Here is a 12152-nt window from a genome sequence, read left to right as displayed (position 1 = left end):
GTGACATGGACACACTGCTTTGTAAGTAAACAAACAAGAATGCAAAGTCTGAAAGGCAGAAGTGTGCCATCTTCAGTCCTGAGAAACAATCTCGTAAGGGTAGGAGTCAGTACACAGTTAATGGCTATGAAGGTAGGAAAGCTACAGGGTATTCACCAGTGTTCCTCCATGATTAACTTCAGATTCCACCAATAGTCACACAGTGGTCTAGACAAATACAGTAATAACTTTTCAGTTGAGTTTCATAATACTTTCAGGAAGAAAAAGCAGTGAAAGATTACCTGCCAGACACAAGTTAAAAATGGGTTTAACCGGACTTAAATGATTCCCCATGATTCCCATTAACTTGCACAGATTTATTTATTTTTATTTTTCAGACGTTCTGAAACAAAGGGGTTGCAACATCTGGAAACAAGGCTAGATTTTACGCTGTCAGTTAAAAAATACTCTCTGTCTTGATCCGTGTGGTCCACCTGGCAGTATTTCTGCCCCCTTATTTTTATCAGCCTCCCTCCCGTATAAAGCATACTCTTTGTGTTATTAACACGTACAAAGGCGATTTAAAAATACTGAGTGCTGTTAAGAGGACAGAATAGTTTATCATTATGAATGCAACCACCTCATTGCATTTTAGTTCACACAGTCATCCCGCAGGAGTGCCTACGTGCATTTGAAGGTATTTTCTAACAGGGAAGCATATGGAAGCTTATTGTACTGCCAGTGAAGCAAAAATCAGTAAGAAAATCTTAGCGTCCTAGTACTCTAGAAGTACCGCTCTGAGACAGACACGGCCTTTTCCTCTCTTGCACACAGCAAGCTGTTTTGCTGGGGCAGAAGAGGAAGAATCTGGTGGGGTTATCAGTGCATGACTAACAGTGCAACAGCTCAAGATCCGGGGCTTGGGGGCTTAAACCCCAAGTTCTTCCACTGGAGCTCACTGAAAAGACACTGGTGTTCATGTCAGCGCTCACTTTGGTCTCCTTCGCTGTTACTTCTTTTTAACTAGCAACCACATTTGGCCAGCCTGTGCCCAGAGAGGCCGCTGGGCCCACCCGCCCTGTGAGTCCTCTCTACACCCTGGGAAGGGGAACTGATGTCCAAGAGACAGCCTCTCACAGCCACGGCTGTAAGGGAAGCCGCAGTTTACATCAGAATTAAATGCTGGTAACTTTCTAGACGAAAACCAGACCGCATACTAGCCCTTCGCTTTTTTCTTACTAGAGTAACATTTCAACCGGGTGCCCAGGGCTGAGGGAGAGGTGTAGCAAACAAGCGGCTTCAACAGAAACAAACGCATCATTCATACCGGCAAAGAAAACCAGGCTTTAGAAAACTTCCACCTCCAGCGATCACTTCGGGATGTTACCAGACGAGTGAGAACAGCAAATGAGTTCTTCGCCAGCAAGAAAGGCCCGATACGAGGCTGGACCCCGGGGCGGGGCGGGGGGGGGAAACAACCGAGCCTCTCCTCCCACAGGCAGGGGCAGGAGGGGCAGGAGGGGCCGGGGCAGGAGGGGCAGGAGGGGTCGGGGCAGGAGGGGCCGGGGCAGGAGGGGTCGGGGCAGGAGGGGTCGGGGCAGGGGCCGCAGCCCCGCCGGAGCGGCCCGGCCGGCACCACCGAGGGAGAGGAGCGGCCGGCCGGCCTCCCGCTGCCGCCCCGGGCCAGCCCCGGCGGCTGCCGGGTTCCGAGGGAACTACGGGGGGAAGTACCGGGGACAGTACCGGGGGAAGCCCGGGAACCGCGCTGTGCTGAGGAGCTGCCCGCCCCCGCCCTCGCCCCGCTCACCTGGGCCCCCGGTTGCACCTGCCCATGAGGTGCAGCTTGCAGAGGTGCAGCCGGTCGCAGCCCCCGCACTGCTGGCGGGTGCAGACCCGCACGGCCGACACGGCCAGCACCTCGGCGCCGCCGCTGCCGTCCCGCAGCACCAGGAAGCGCTGGGGACCTGCCGCCGACAGCGTCTCCTCCAGCTGCTGCATCGAGAGGCCGACGTGCTTCTGGAGCTCCGGCATGGCCAGCCGCCCTCCCTGGGCGCACAGGGTGCGGGTGAGGAAGCAGCACACCGCCGGGTCGCTCATCGTGCGCCTCGGCGCGGGGCAGCGCGGGGCGGCCGCCGGAGCCGCTCGGCCTGCCGGCTGAGGAAGCGAAAACTAAAGGGCCGGGGCGGAGCAGCTCGGCCTGCCGGCTGGGGAATCGAAAGCGAAGGCGGCGGGCGGGAGCTGGGGGCGAGGGGGGAGGCGGGAACTCGGCCGGAGAAGTTGCCGCCCGGCCGGGCCCGGCCGCCGCCGCCCGGAGGCTTCTTCAGCTTGGAAGCCACCCATGGGGCAAATCATGCCAGAGTTTATGGGAAGGGGCGCGGACTTTCCCTCTACTTTGTCTTTTTGTTTGTTTGCTTTAAACGAATCAATGAATCACGGAATGGTTTGGCGTGGCAGTGACCTCAGAGATCATTAGTTCCAGCTCTCCTGCCAGTGGGTGGGAACACCTCCCACTAGAGGGGTCAGAGGTTGCTCCAGGCCCCGTCCAACCTGCTCCTGGAACACTTCCAGGGATGGGGCTTTTCTTCCAAATCTCTTAACCTAAATCTGTCCTCTTCCAGTTTGAAACTGCTCCCCCTCAACCTGTCGCTACATGTCCCTGTAACAAGTCCCTCCGCGACTTTCCTGCAGCCCCCCTTCAGGTGCTGGAAGGCCGCTTTCTCTTCTCCAGGCTGAACAATCCCATCCTCTCCCAGCTTATCGCCATAGCAGAGGTGCTCCAGCCCCCTGATCGTCTTCATGGCCCTCCTCTGGACTCGCTTCTCCAGCTCCATGCCCTTCTTGTGCTGGGGGCTGCAGAAGTGGACACAGCACTCCAGATGGGGTCTCGAGAGGGCCCTACCTTTACCCGCTGGCCGTGCTTCTTTGCTGGATTCTCTGCTGCTTCTGATGTTTGGATTTGGCAATGGGCTGCTACCTGGATAAAAATCCATATACAATATTGTTATTGGTCCCTATATATCAAATATGGATCCTAGCTAGTCCCTCCCAGAGTGTGTGCAAAGAGCAGAGCACCAGCATCCACTGAAGGATTTCCTTGCCTTGCTGCTAACTTCTGCTCGCTCTACATACAACACTAACACAAATGTGGTGCAGAGCATAAAGCTTATAATGTAGAAGAAAAACTTACCATACCCAAATAATTCTAGTACTTACGTAGCAATGCCATTTCTTCTCTTTCTTCCAGATGGGCAGTTAGCTGCTGGGGAGGAGCATGGCAAAGGCTGGATAGGAAGGATGGGGAGAGGGCTTGTTGTCAGTTTTTAACTGAAATAAGTAATATTTGAGGGAAAAAAATCACACTGGGGGGAAAAAATCACATAAAAGAGAACATAAGGGACACACAGAATAAAAACAAGGCCTAGATAATACTGAAACAGTAAGAATTAGGCAAAACCAGATTCCAATTAGAGAAAAACACTCCCCAAGTAGTCACCAGCCGAGCCTTGAGACAGGCCTGCAGGAATAATGAAAGGGATGGAAAGCAGCATTCCCCACAGTTTATCTTGGTGACAGCCTTTAGCACGGGGGAAAAACACACTGAGTAATTGAAATCGCCGTATTAATATATTAATGAGCCATGTCATAGTTTGGGTCCAACATAACAACAAAGAAACAGCCCCTTGGCTGCTCACTCAACTCCCCCCCCACACACACACACTCTGGGATGAGGAGGACAAAAATTTCACACTAGTCACACACACCCAGGACACAGACACACACAGAGCAGGGCTTGCATATGTTACCCCACCCCTCCCTTCTTCCCGGGCCCAAATCCCTTTGTTCCCAGTTTCTCTCCCTCCTTCCCCCCAGCGGCACAGGGGGACAGGGGATGGGGTTTAGAGTCACTTCACAGGCCGGTGGTTCCTGCTGCTCCCTCCTCCTCAGGAAGAAGGATTCCTTACAGTCCTGCCCTGCTTCCCCACGGGGTCCCTCCCATGGCAGAGAGTCCTCCACCAACCTCTCCTTCATGAGTCCTTCCCATGAGGTCCGGAGCTGCTCCAGCCTGGGCTTCCCACAGAGTCAGGGGCTGCTCTGGGAACAGCCACCTCCCCTGGCGCCGGGGTCTTCCACAGCTGCACAATCAGAGTCCACTGGCAGCAAATCCTCTGGCCACAAAATCCAAGTCCACTGGCCAAGTTCACCCCTCCTGGCGCCTTCAGGGAATGTTCCACCATGTTCCTCCGTGAGTTCAGGGGGACAGCTGCCATCTCGCCATGGGTTGCAGGGAAACTTCTGCTTGGGCACCTTCTTCCCCATCTTTCTCACCAGCCACCAGCACCGCCCTCCTTCCCCAGCACAGCTCTTTTTTTTCTTGAACTGCCTCTCTGCTCAGGAGTTATCTCAGTTTTTTCGTATGTCAATCGCTGAGGCGCATCTATTGTCACTCTAGTGGCTCTTTGGCTGGTTTTGGACCAGGGGGGGCTTCTCGGCTTCTTATGGAGCCACTCCTGTGGCCCTTCCCCCGCTACCAAAAACCCACCAAACCAAAACAGAACAAGCCATTAGCATACTAAAATTCACACCCAGATGCTAGAGGGACCCCTACTAAAAACAAGCCCCTTACTCTTTGAGCAGGCACGGTGAAATTCCTGAGCATTGGCACTTCAAATGGAAGTGAGGAATTAGTTGACCGATCTTGTGCCGCAGTGATAGAATAATGTTGGATGTAAAGATCTTTTTCACATTTTGGGGTATAAACGTAACACTTGTATTTTGGGAAACTGAGCTTGCTTTGTGGAATACCACCCTGCTCCCTTTTCTGTGCAGAACTGGATATTCCAGCAAATATCTCGACTCTGTGTGTGGACTGGCTTCTTGCACTGGGTAACAGACCCTGCTTTTGAGACAACAGTTTTGGTGACCCAGATGGGACTGCCTTAGAGCCTTGCCTGGATTGTCTCTGGACAACAGGCTGAGTACAAAATTGAACTGAGATGAGCTTTCATACTCGAAACTCTAAGGCAATGCAAACTTCAGGAATAGAAAGTACGAACTGCGCCCTCTGGATCAGGAAGTTAACCTTGAAAATAAAGTCTGCATTGCCTGGTGATGCTGACTAATCTGAAAGGCATGTGAAACTACACAGTCACAATCACGATCAGTGTTCTCATCATAGAAAGAAAACCACCTCAAGGAATGGGACCAAGGTGGTACAGTCTGTGGTTTCACTCTTTGCTGAAGAGAAGGTTATGGAAGGATTTTTCTACTGGGCATATTTCCCCATATTTGCCCTCTTGCTGTGCTACTTGAACAAATGACTTGAAGGGGTTTGGATCAGTTCTGGGTGAAGCCAAACAAGGAAATGTTACTGGATTTATTCTGTTTGTTGGTATAATGTTTTGCAAATACAAATGCGCCAAATACTGACTTCCTTACCAACTTCCAACAGAACTGATTTAGGTGAAACAACACAAATGGGTGGGGCAGAAGGGACCACTATAGCAAGCAGACCCAAACTGATACTGTTTTTCACAGGGCAGTGAATGATTTCAGCCTTAAATATTAAGCCATTTGCGTAAAGTTAGAAACCACTGTAAAAGTGGCTGAGTTGATGTAACCTTTTGCTGCTGCTAAAAAAGTAATTCCTGTGCATCTTTCTCTCTGGTGTCCTCTACTCCCAGCTGAAATGCCTCCCTCTTCACCTGACTCCTGAGTAAGCCAAATCAGCTTTCAGAGACTCAAAACTGAAATGCAGATAGCGATGAGCAAAGTATGAATGGACATAGATGTGTGTAAGCACCTGATGAAACAGCAGAACAAAGGTTAAAAGAATGGACTATGTTGATAACTGAAGACACGTTTTAAGGCAGTAAAATTGAGAAATCAGGAAGGCCTGCCTTCTGTAACATAGGCAACTTGTCTGCAGAAGAACTTACCATCTGACAGCTTAACATGTCAGGAAGATGCAGCACATCACAATGCCATTTACTGGGCATAGAAGAGCTGTCCAATGCAGTTTTCCTCTGGCAGTGAAGAATGACATGAGAGACGCCATAAGGATGTGATAGTAGGTGACCATCTTTCCTTACGTTGCATGCAACATAGATCCTGGCCAGGCTCACTGGGCACATGCACCTCGGTGCTTGGGAGTGTGGGGTTTGACAGTGAATGGTGTTGAGTAAATAGAATAAATGAGAATGAAAGCAGGGGAACTGAGTGAAATGAATGCATACCTAAAGACAACTTCTGCAGCTTAACTGCACACAGCTGCATTTTGGAAAAAAAATTGCCTTGCCTGATGCATCTGCAGCCCGAGCGGACAGCGTGATGTTAACTCTCAGTCCTGTGGAACTGCTCTGCTGTGTTGAAGAGGACACTGTTCCTGCTCTAAACAGCTTGTGCAACCCAGCTTGCCAGGCACTTCTGACCACATTAGCAGTTCTGTCCCTCTGAGGATGGCTAAAGTGTGTGGAAACACCCTGGGAGTGACGCTGCCACACCAACATGTGTGGCATGTGGCTGGCTGAGTTTCTCCCATTGTCAGCCCCATTGTATTTCTTGAGACCCTTCTTTCAGGTCTCAGCCATGGCTCTTCTTGTAGTTATTCTCTCCCACACAACCAACTATTATTCTTGTTCTGGTTTCTCCAGCCTGTTTCAAATAGCATTTTGTGGAACATGCTCGAACCTTTGCTTTCTTTCCCTCCCCCATTTCTTACAGAACCCTCCCCCAGTTTTGTACTGTCTACTTAATCAGCTAACATCTGGGTATTCATTTGCCTGAGGATTTTAGAATAATTTTGGATTTTTTTTTTCTGTTGGAAACTGTTACGTTATGTAATAAAAACTCATCTGGTGGGAGGTGGGAGCTCTCTTCTCACCTGACATGTCTGCCCCACAGACACACAATAATTGCAATCAGTTCCAACTCATCCCCAACACAGAGTCTGGGCTGGGGCTGACAGTGCCTTCACTGTAGCCATGATTGTGTGCAAGTTCCTTGCTGGAGTGGGTTGAAGTGTGGGTCTGGCTGGATAGGAACACCCCTTCCAGGCACCTGTCCAGAGAGGAGGAAAAGGAGCAAGATGGAAGAGGTGTGGGATGCAGGGGGAAAGCAGTTTGGAATTGTGGAATTGCACAAGAGATTATGAACTCTTGAGAAATTTAGGGGAGGAACAAGTGTGGGAAAATAAAGGGGTAGCCAGTGACTGGAATGAGTGGGGATGTGCAAGTGAGTGCATGATGGACCAGCCAGCACACAGGTGAAGTGTCCTGAGAGCTGGGACTGCATCTCTAGGGACCAGCTCTTGGTGTGATGGGCCCTGTTTGTCTCTAGGGCTGAGAGCTCATGGGGGTCAGCTATGGAACCTGGAAAGTCCTGGGCAGTTCTCTGTGTGATTATATGTACTGGCAACTAGGGTAGGGTTGTGCCTTGGAGGGCTTCCATATCCGGATGCCAGCAACTGGGGAGACTGGGATCCAGAGTTAGTTACTGGGCAGCTTGAGTGTCTGAGCCCAGTTGCTGTAGGGATACACCTTGTATATGTGTGTGTGTGTCTATATATATATATATATATATATATATATATATATTCCCAATAGTGGAAGTTCATCCTGTTCAGCTAGAGAGGGGAGCAGGATGACATTGTTGGTGCTGGCTATGTTCAGGTGAGTGCTCTGAATGCCTGTGAGTTGTGTGGCTGGCCATGTGTGTGTACGTGGTGTATGTGTGTCGCCTGTGTGCGTAAGGCTGGCTGTGACTCCGTGTTAAAGCTGTAGCAGAAATGTGCAGATTGCTATGAGTGCGGCATGGATGGAAAAGCACCAGAAGAAACAACAGAGTGGCCTGTGTTGCTACTGAAGGTCTGTGTTTCCAGAGCACAGCTCCCGTGACTATTCTGGGACATACAAAACTCCATGGGCCAGGGCGGATGGGTCTGAAGGTGTTGGGGCAGCCCAACATCATTGCGAGACTGCTCTGTGTCCTCTTGAAAGGTTGTGGCAGTGGGGAGAGACTCCTGGTCACTGGAAAAAGGCAAATACCACACCTCTCAGCAAGAAGGTGGCAAGGAGAATGGCCCAGGACAATCAGCCTCTCCTTGATCCCTGGGAACTTGAGCAAATCCTCATAGAAGCTCTTTTCAGGCATGAGAAGGGCAAGAAGGTGACTGGAAGTGCCCTCAGCCTGTCATACAATTCTTATGGGCATGTCTCTCATTTTCTTGCTCACTACCCATAGCAGGCAGCAGGCTCAGAATTAAGAGACCATAATCTTAACTAAAATTTATCTACTGAATATTTTGGTGAAAGCTAATGGTCACAGTATTTCAAAAGGTGAGACTTACACAGTGGGAGATGAAGATACAGGAAGGCTAGACAGTTAGTTGTTTGTTTTAGTAGCTAATATAACACCCCAGCTTTCCTGTTTTTAAGGACTATTGTATTTAGACTTGCAGAATAAAATAATGAGACATAAGCTTAAGACAGTTTCTAATAATCATGAAAGCTTTAAAGGAAAAACAAACCCTCAGCAGATCTAACTGCCCTGTCAGACTTGGCAAATATGAGATAGACTATATGTTGGAGTTTTCTCCTAAGGAGAGGAGATTCTCTCTTTAAGCATGCTTTTTGCATGTGCATTTGTAAACCAAATCCAGCAGTTAGTTCCTTCACTGTAGACTTGTAAATATTTTTTTGGTTTAAATTTTTTTTTTTTTGGTGGCAATACAGTAACACAGCATTGCACTTCAGTTATTATATCACTAGAGGCATGGTGTTTTGAACGACTAAACCTTTAGATATCTTGGAAAAAGCACCCTATTGTGCTATTGCTTTTGAAGAGTACTTCATGTTAAAACATCTCCAGAACCTATTGTACAAGCTCCACAAGGTTGACTGCTCTTATTGCTCCATTAATAGGGACCTTGTAACCTTTCTTACCTTAAACCATTATATGCTTACTTTGCTCTCAGTTCAGCACGCAACTGTACATCTTAACAGCACTATCTTTTTAACTGTTGACCTCTGCAGACCCTTCAGCTCAACCTTTCTCAAATCAAAACCAGTCTCTGCATAGCTGTTAGTAAGTGGTAAGCAAGAATATCTTAACATGTTCCCCAGTTTAGGTGATCTAACCATGCCCTCTGTTACGCAGTACTTTTCCAGAAGCTGTGACTGCAGGGTTAAAAGTAACCATCCTGGCATTCACTCCCAGCCCCAGGAAGCCTGGCTGCCTGGATTCTGGGCCAATGCTGATAAGCAGCTGCCTGGCCTTGAACAGAGCTCTGTGAGACAAAGTTGGCAGGCATTTCTGTGGGGGCTGCCCCTGCTTCTCTTGGGATCTACATTTAAGCCAAGAGTCTCGTTCCGTTCCCCACCTGCGCTGAGCTGCAGCTGCATCTCAGCTGTGCCCATGCCTGGTCACTGGCAAGTGGCATGAAGTGGTGGCTACTCCCGGGGTTACAGCTTTTCTCCCTCTCCAGCTGCTGTGCAGCATTGCAGACATCAGGGAGCTGTGGGAAGGGGAGCCAGCAGTGCAGTATGGCAATGAGGTGAGCCAGCCATCGGCAACTCCACAGACAGGGAGTCCCAGTGAAGAGCAGCATGTCTGGGTTGGGACCAAGGCTGGAGACAGCAGTCAAAGTCAGACACAGTTAAGGGCAAGGGATGGGGCAGGTCCAAGATTAAGCCAGGAAGCAAAACTGCTAGATATGGGTCAGGGCCAGACCAGTAAAGGTCTGAGACTGAGCATGGGCGTAGCTGCTGCCCAGCTGCCATGTAATGCAGGTAGGGGCCAGCAGTAAAGGCTCAGCTTAAAATCAGCTCCCAAGGGAAAAGAGGGACCCTCACTTCCAGCTTCCTTCACAACAGCACTGGTTGGCGAAGGAGTTGACTTTGGACTCAGCCAGCTAAACTCTTCCCCATGACCAACCAAACAAGAAGGGGGATGACATCAGAATGCTATGGCTAGTAATTTCACCAGTAGCAGTTCTGTTCCAGGAGTCTGTGCTGTTGCTGCAAGGGGTTTGTTTGTGCTCTTCCTTACTTGGAGGAAAAGGAAAAAATTGAACAATGAGATGAAGTGAAAGTGCCCCCCGTCCAGGTATATTCATGTAGTCATGGTAGCCCATGACATGAGAATCTCTGTTGCTGCCACTTGTTTCTTACTCCAAAGCTATTTTCACTCCTGTCCTGGTTTGAGCCAGGATGAAGCCAATTTTCACTTATTTTTGTTCTTCAGTGAGCTGTCTTTTTAACTAGCAGCAAGTTTTCCAGCTAATGAGCTGATAATGCTGGAGTGTTTATGTTACTGCTGAGATATCAAGGATGCTTTGCTCTACTTGTTGAATCTGCGGTATCAGATGCTACAGGAGCAGAAGAGTCATATCTGCAACCCTCCCATAGGGAGGAGTGGACTAGACAAATGGCAAAATTGACCGAAGTATTCCATTCCATATATCTACATAAGCTCATTGTAAGGTCAGGTATCAAGGAAGTCAAGCCCCTTTCTTCCTACTTCTTCCCTTCTCTCCCATCCATGGCCAGCATCCAGGGAGGACTCCATCTACCCATCACTGTTGATCCCCAGGCCCGTGTGTTCCTGACCCTCATCACTCTCCCCTCAGCTCCTGTCTGCTCTGCTGCTCTCTCCAGCAGAGCAGTCTTGGACATCTGGAACTGCTCACAGCTCAGGAGATGCTGTGGGAGCTGCTGGGGGTGGGGGAGGCAATAGGGGTTTTGCACATTCCTGAACACATTTGTATATAATTGTACATATTTTTTTTATCATTAGTATTTAGTGAAAGCTGTCTAGTCTCCTATTATTCTCTCTCTTCTCCTTACCTGGGTGGGGAGAGGACCGAGAGCATTATTGTTGCTGGTTTAATTGTTGATTCTGAGTCAAACTGTGACAACTCCTTTGGCAATGCTCATGGCTAATGTTTGCCTGGAGAATTTGCTTAACACTTCCTGGGTTTTCTTGAATAGCTTTTCAGAAAGCCCAGATCCACCTTTTCCTTCTTTCTGTAGTCTATGACATGACTAAGCTTCAAGCCTGAAGCAACTCAACTGCCAGCCTTCTTGTGCCTGTTGTAGTGTGGTTTGTGGAAGTGAGAACAGGACACGTCCCATTGTAAAGACCAAACCTGTCCTGCTGCTGCTCTCAGGCTGGATTTGGTCCATGGGTACTTCTATCAAATCTACTCCCTTTTTTTTCTTAAAAAAGCTTCCTGTTCCCTCTCTTTCATGCTTTGGGCCATCTCCTGTGCCTAACAGAGCCCCATCACTGTGCCTGTGCTATGCTTCTAGAGCTAGGAGCCATCATGGCCATTCAATGCATCCCTGGCAAGAAAAAAAAGGAACTTGTAATACACACAAAGTAAAGTCCTGATGAATAATCCACCAAAAGAGGAAAATTTAACCATGTGGCCCCAAAGTACTGAGATGATTTGATGCTGTGGCAGTCATACCTGTTTTCTAGTTTTTGGTATTTTTTTAGTAGTAGAGAGGACTTCTTTTCAGCAATCTCAGCTTTCCACCAAAGTAAGCATTCTGTCATGCACAGCGTACACTTTTTGTAAAGGTTAGCAGTCATCAACCACAAAAACTGATTCTGACAGTTTTCAGCCACCCCTCTGGGAGTACTAGCAGGAGGTCCCAGATTAGAAGCATCTTTCGCAAACCAACCAAGTCTGGCACTGAATCACCCCAGCCTTTCCCTAGTGGGTGAGGGATTACCCCTACCCAAGGTTAGTTAAGAAGTCCTATCCCTTTGCCATGGGAACCAGTCCTACAACCTCTGCAGAATCTAGAGTCACGGTAGCTAAGACTTTGCTTTGTCAGCAAACACTGTGCAAATTTAAGCATATGATTCATGGGGAAGTCTGTTCAGAAATCTGGCTTGCTTTTGAACTATTTCCAGTCACTGTTTTCATTGACTTCATGGTGGAAGAGAATTTTAATGGCGGTCTTTAGAGACCTTTATTTTGTGCATTGCATACCAACAAGTCTTTTCATTCATCTGTTCGGTTCTCTCTAGGAGTTCTCTATAGGTTTTCCTAGTTCAGAAAGTTTTGGAGTTATTTCCTGTTTATTGCCATTCATAAAATCTTAATTCCTTTGCAGTCACTAATGATGAAACCTTCACTTTTCTCTATTGCTGCCCAATAGAGCTAC

At 48.7% G+C, this 12152-nt stretch overlaps 1 protein-coding gene across 1 annotated transcript in view; it reads right to left on the bottom strand.

Moving 5' to 3' along the window:
* Positions 1 to 2323, bottom strand: part of LOC127380061 (zinc finger CCCH-type antiviral protein 1-like) — a 40545-nt gene extending 38222 nt beyond the window's left edge. Inside the window, exon 1 of the mRNA XM_051608477.1 lies at positions 1787 to 2323. Coding sequence (XP_051464437.1) covers positions 1787 to 2076 — 290 coding nt within the window. The 5' untranslated portion in view covers positions 2077 to 2323. The remainder of the gene's footprint in view (positions 1 to 1786) is intronic.
* Positions 2324 to 12152: the final 9829 nt, after the last annotated feature.

Source organism: Apus apus, chromosome 1, assembly GCF_020740795.1.
Source record: "Apus apus isolate bApuApu2 chromosome 1, bApuApu2.pri.cur, whole genome shotgun sequence".
Lineage (NCBI taxonomy): Eukaryota > Metazoa > Chordata > Aves > Apodiformes > Apodidae > Apus > Apus apus.
The sequence above is the reverse complement of the archived record's forward strand: the minus strand, read 5'-3'. Positions and strand labels throughout refer to the sequence as shown.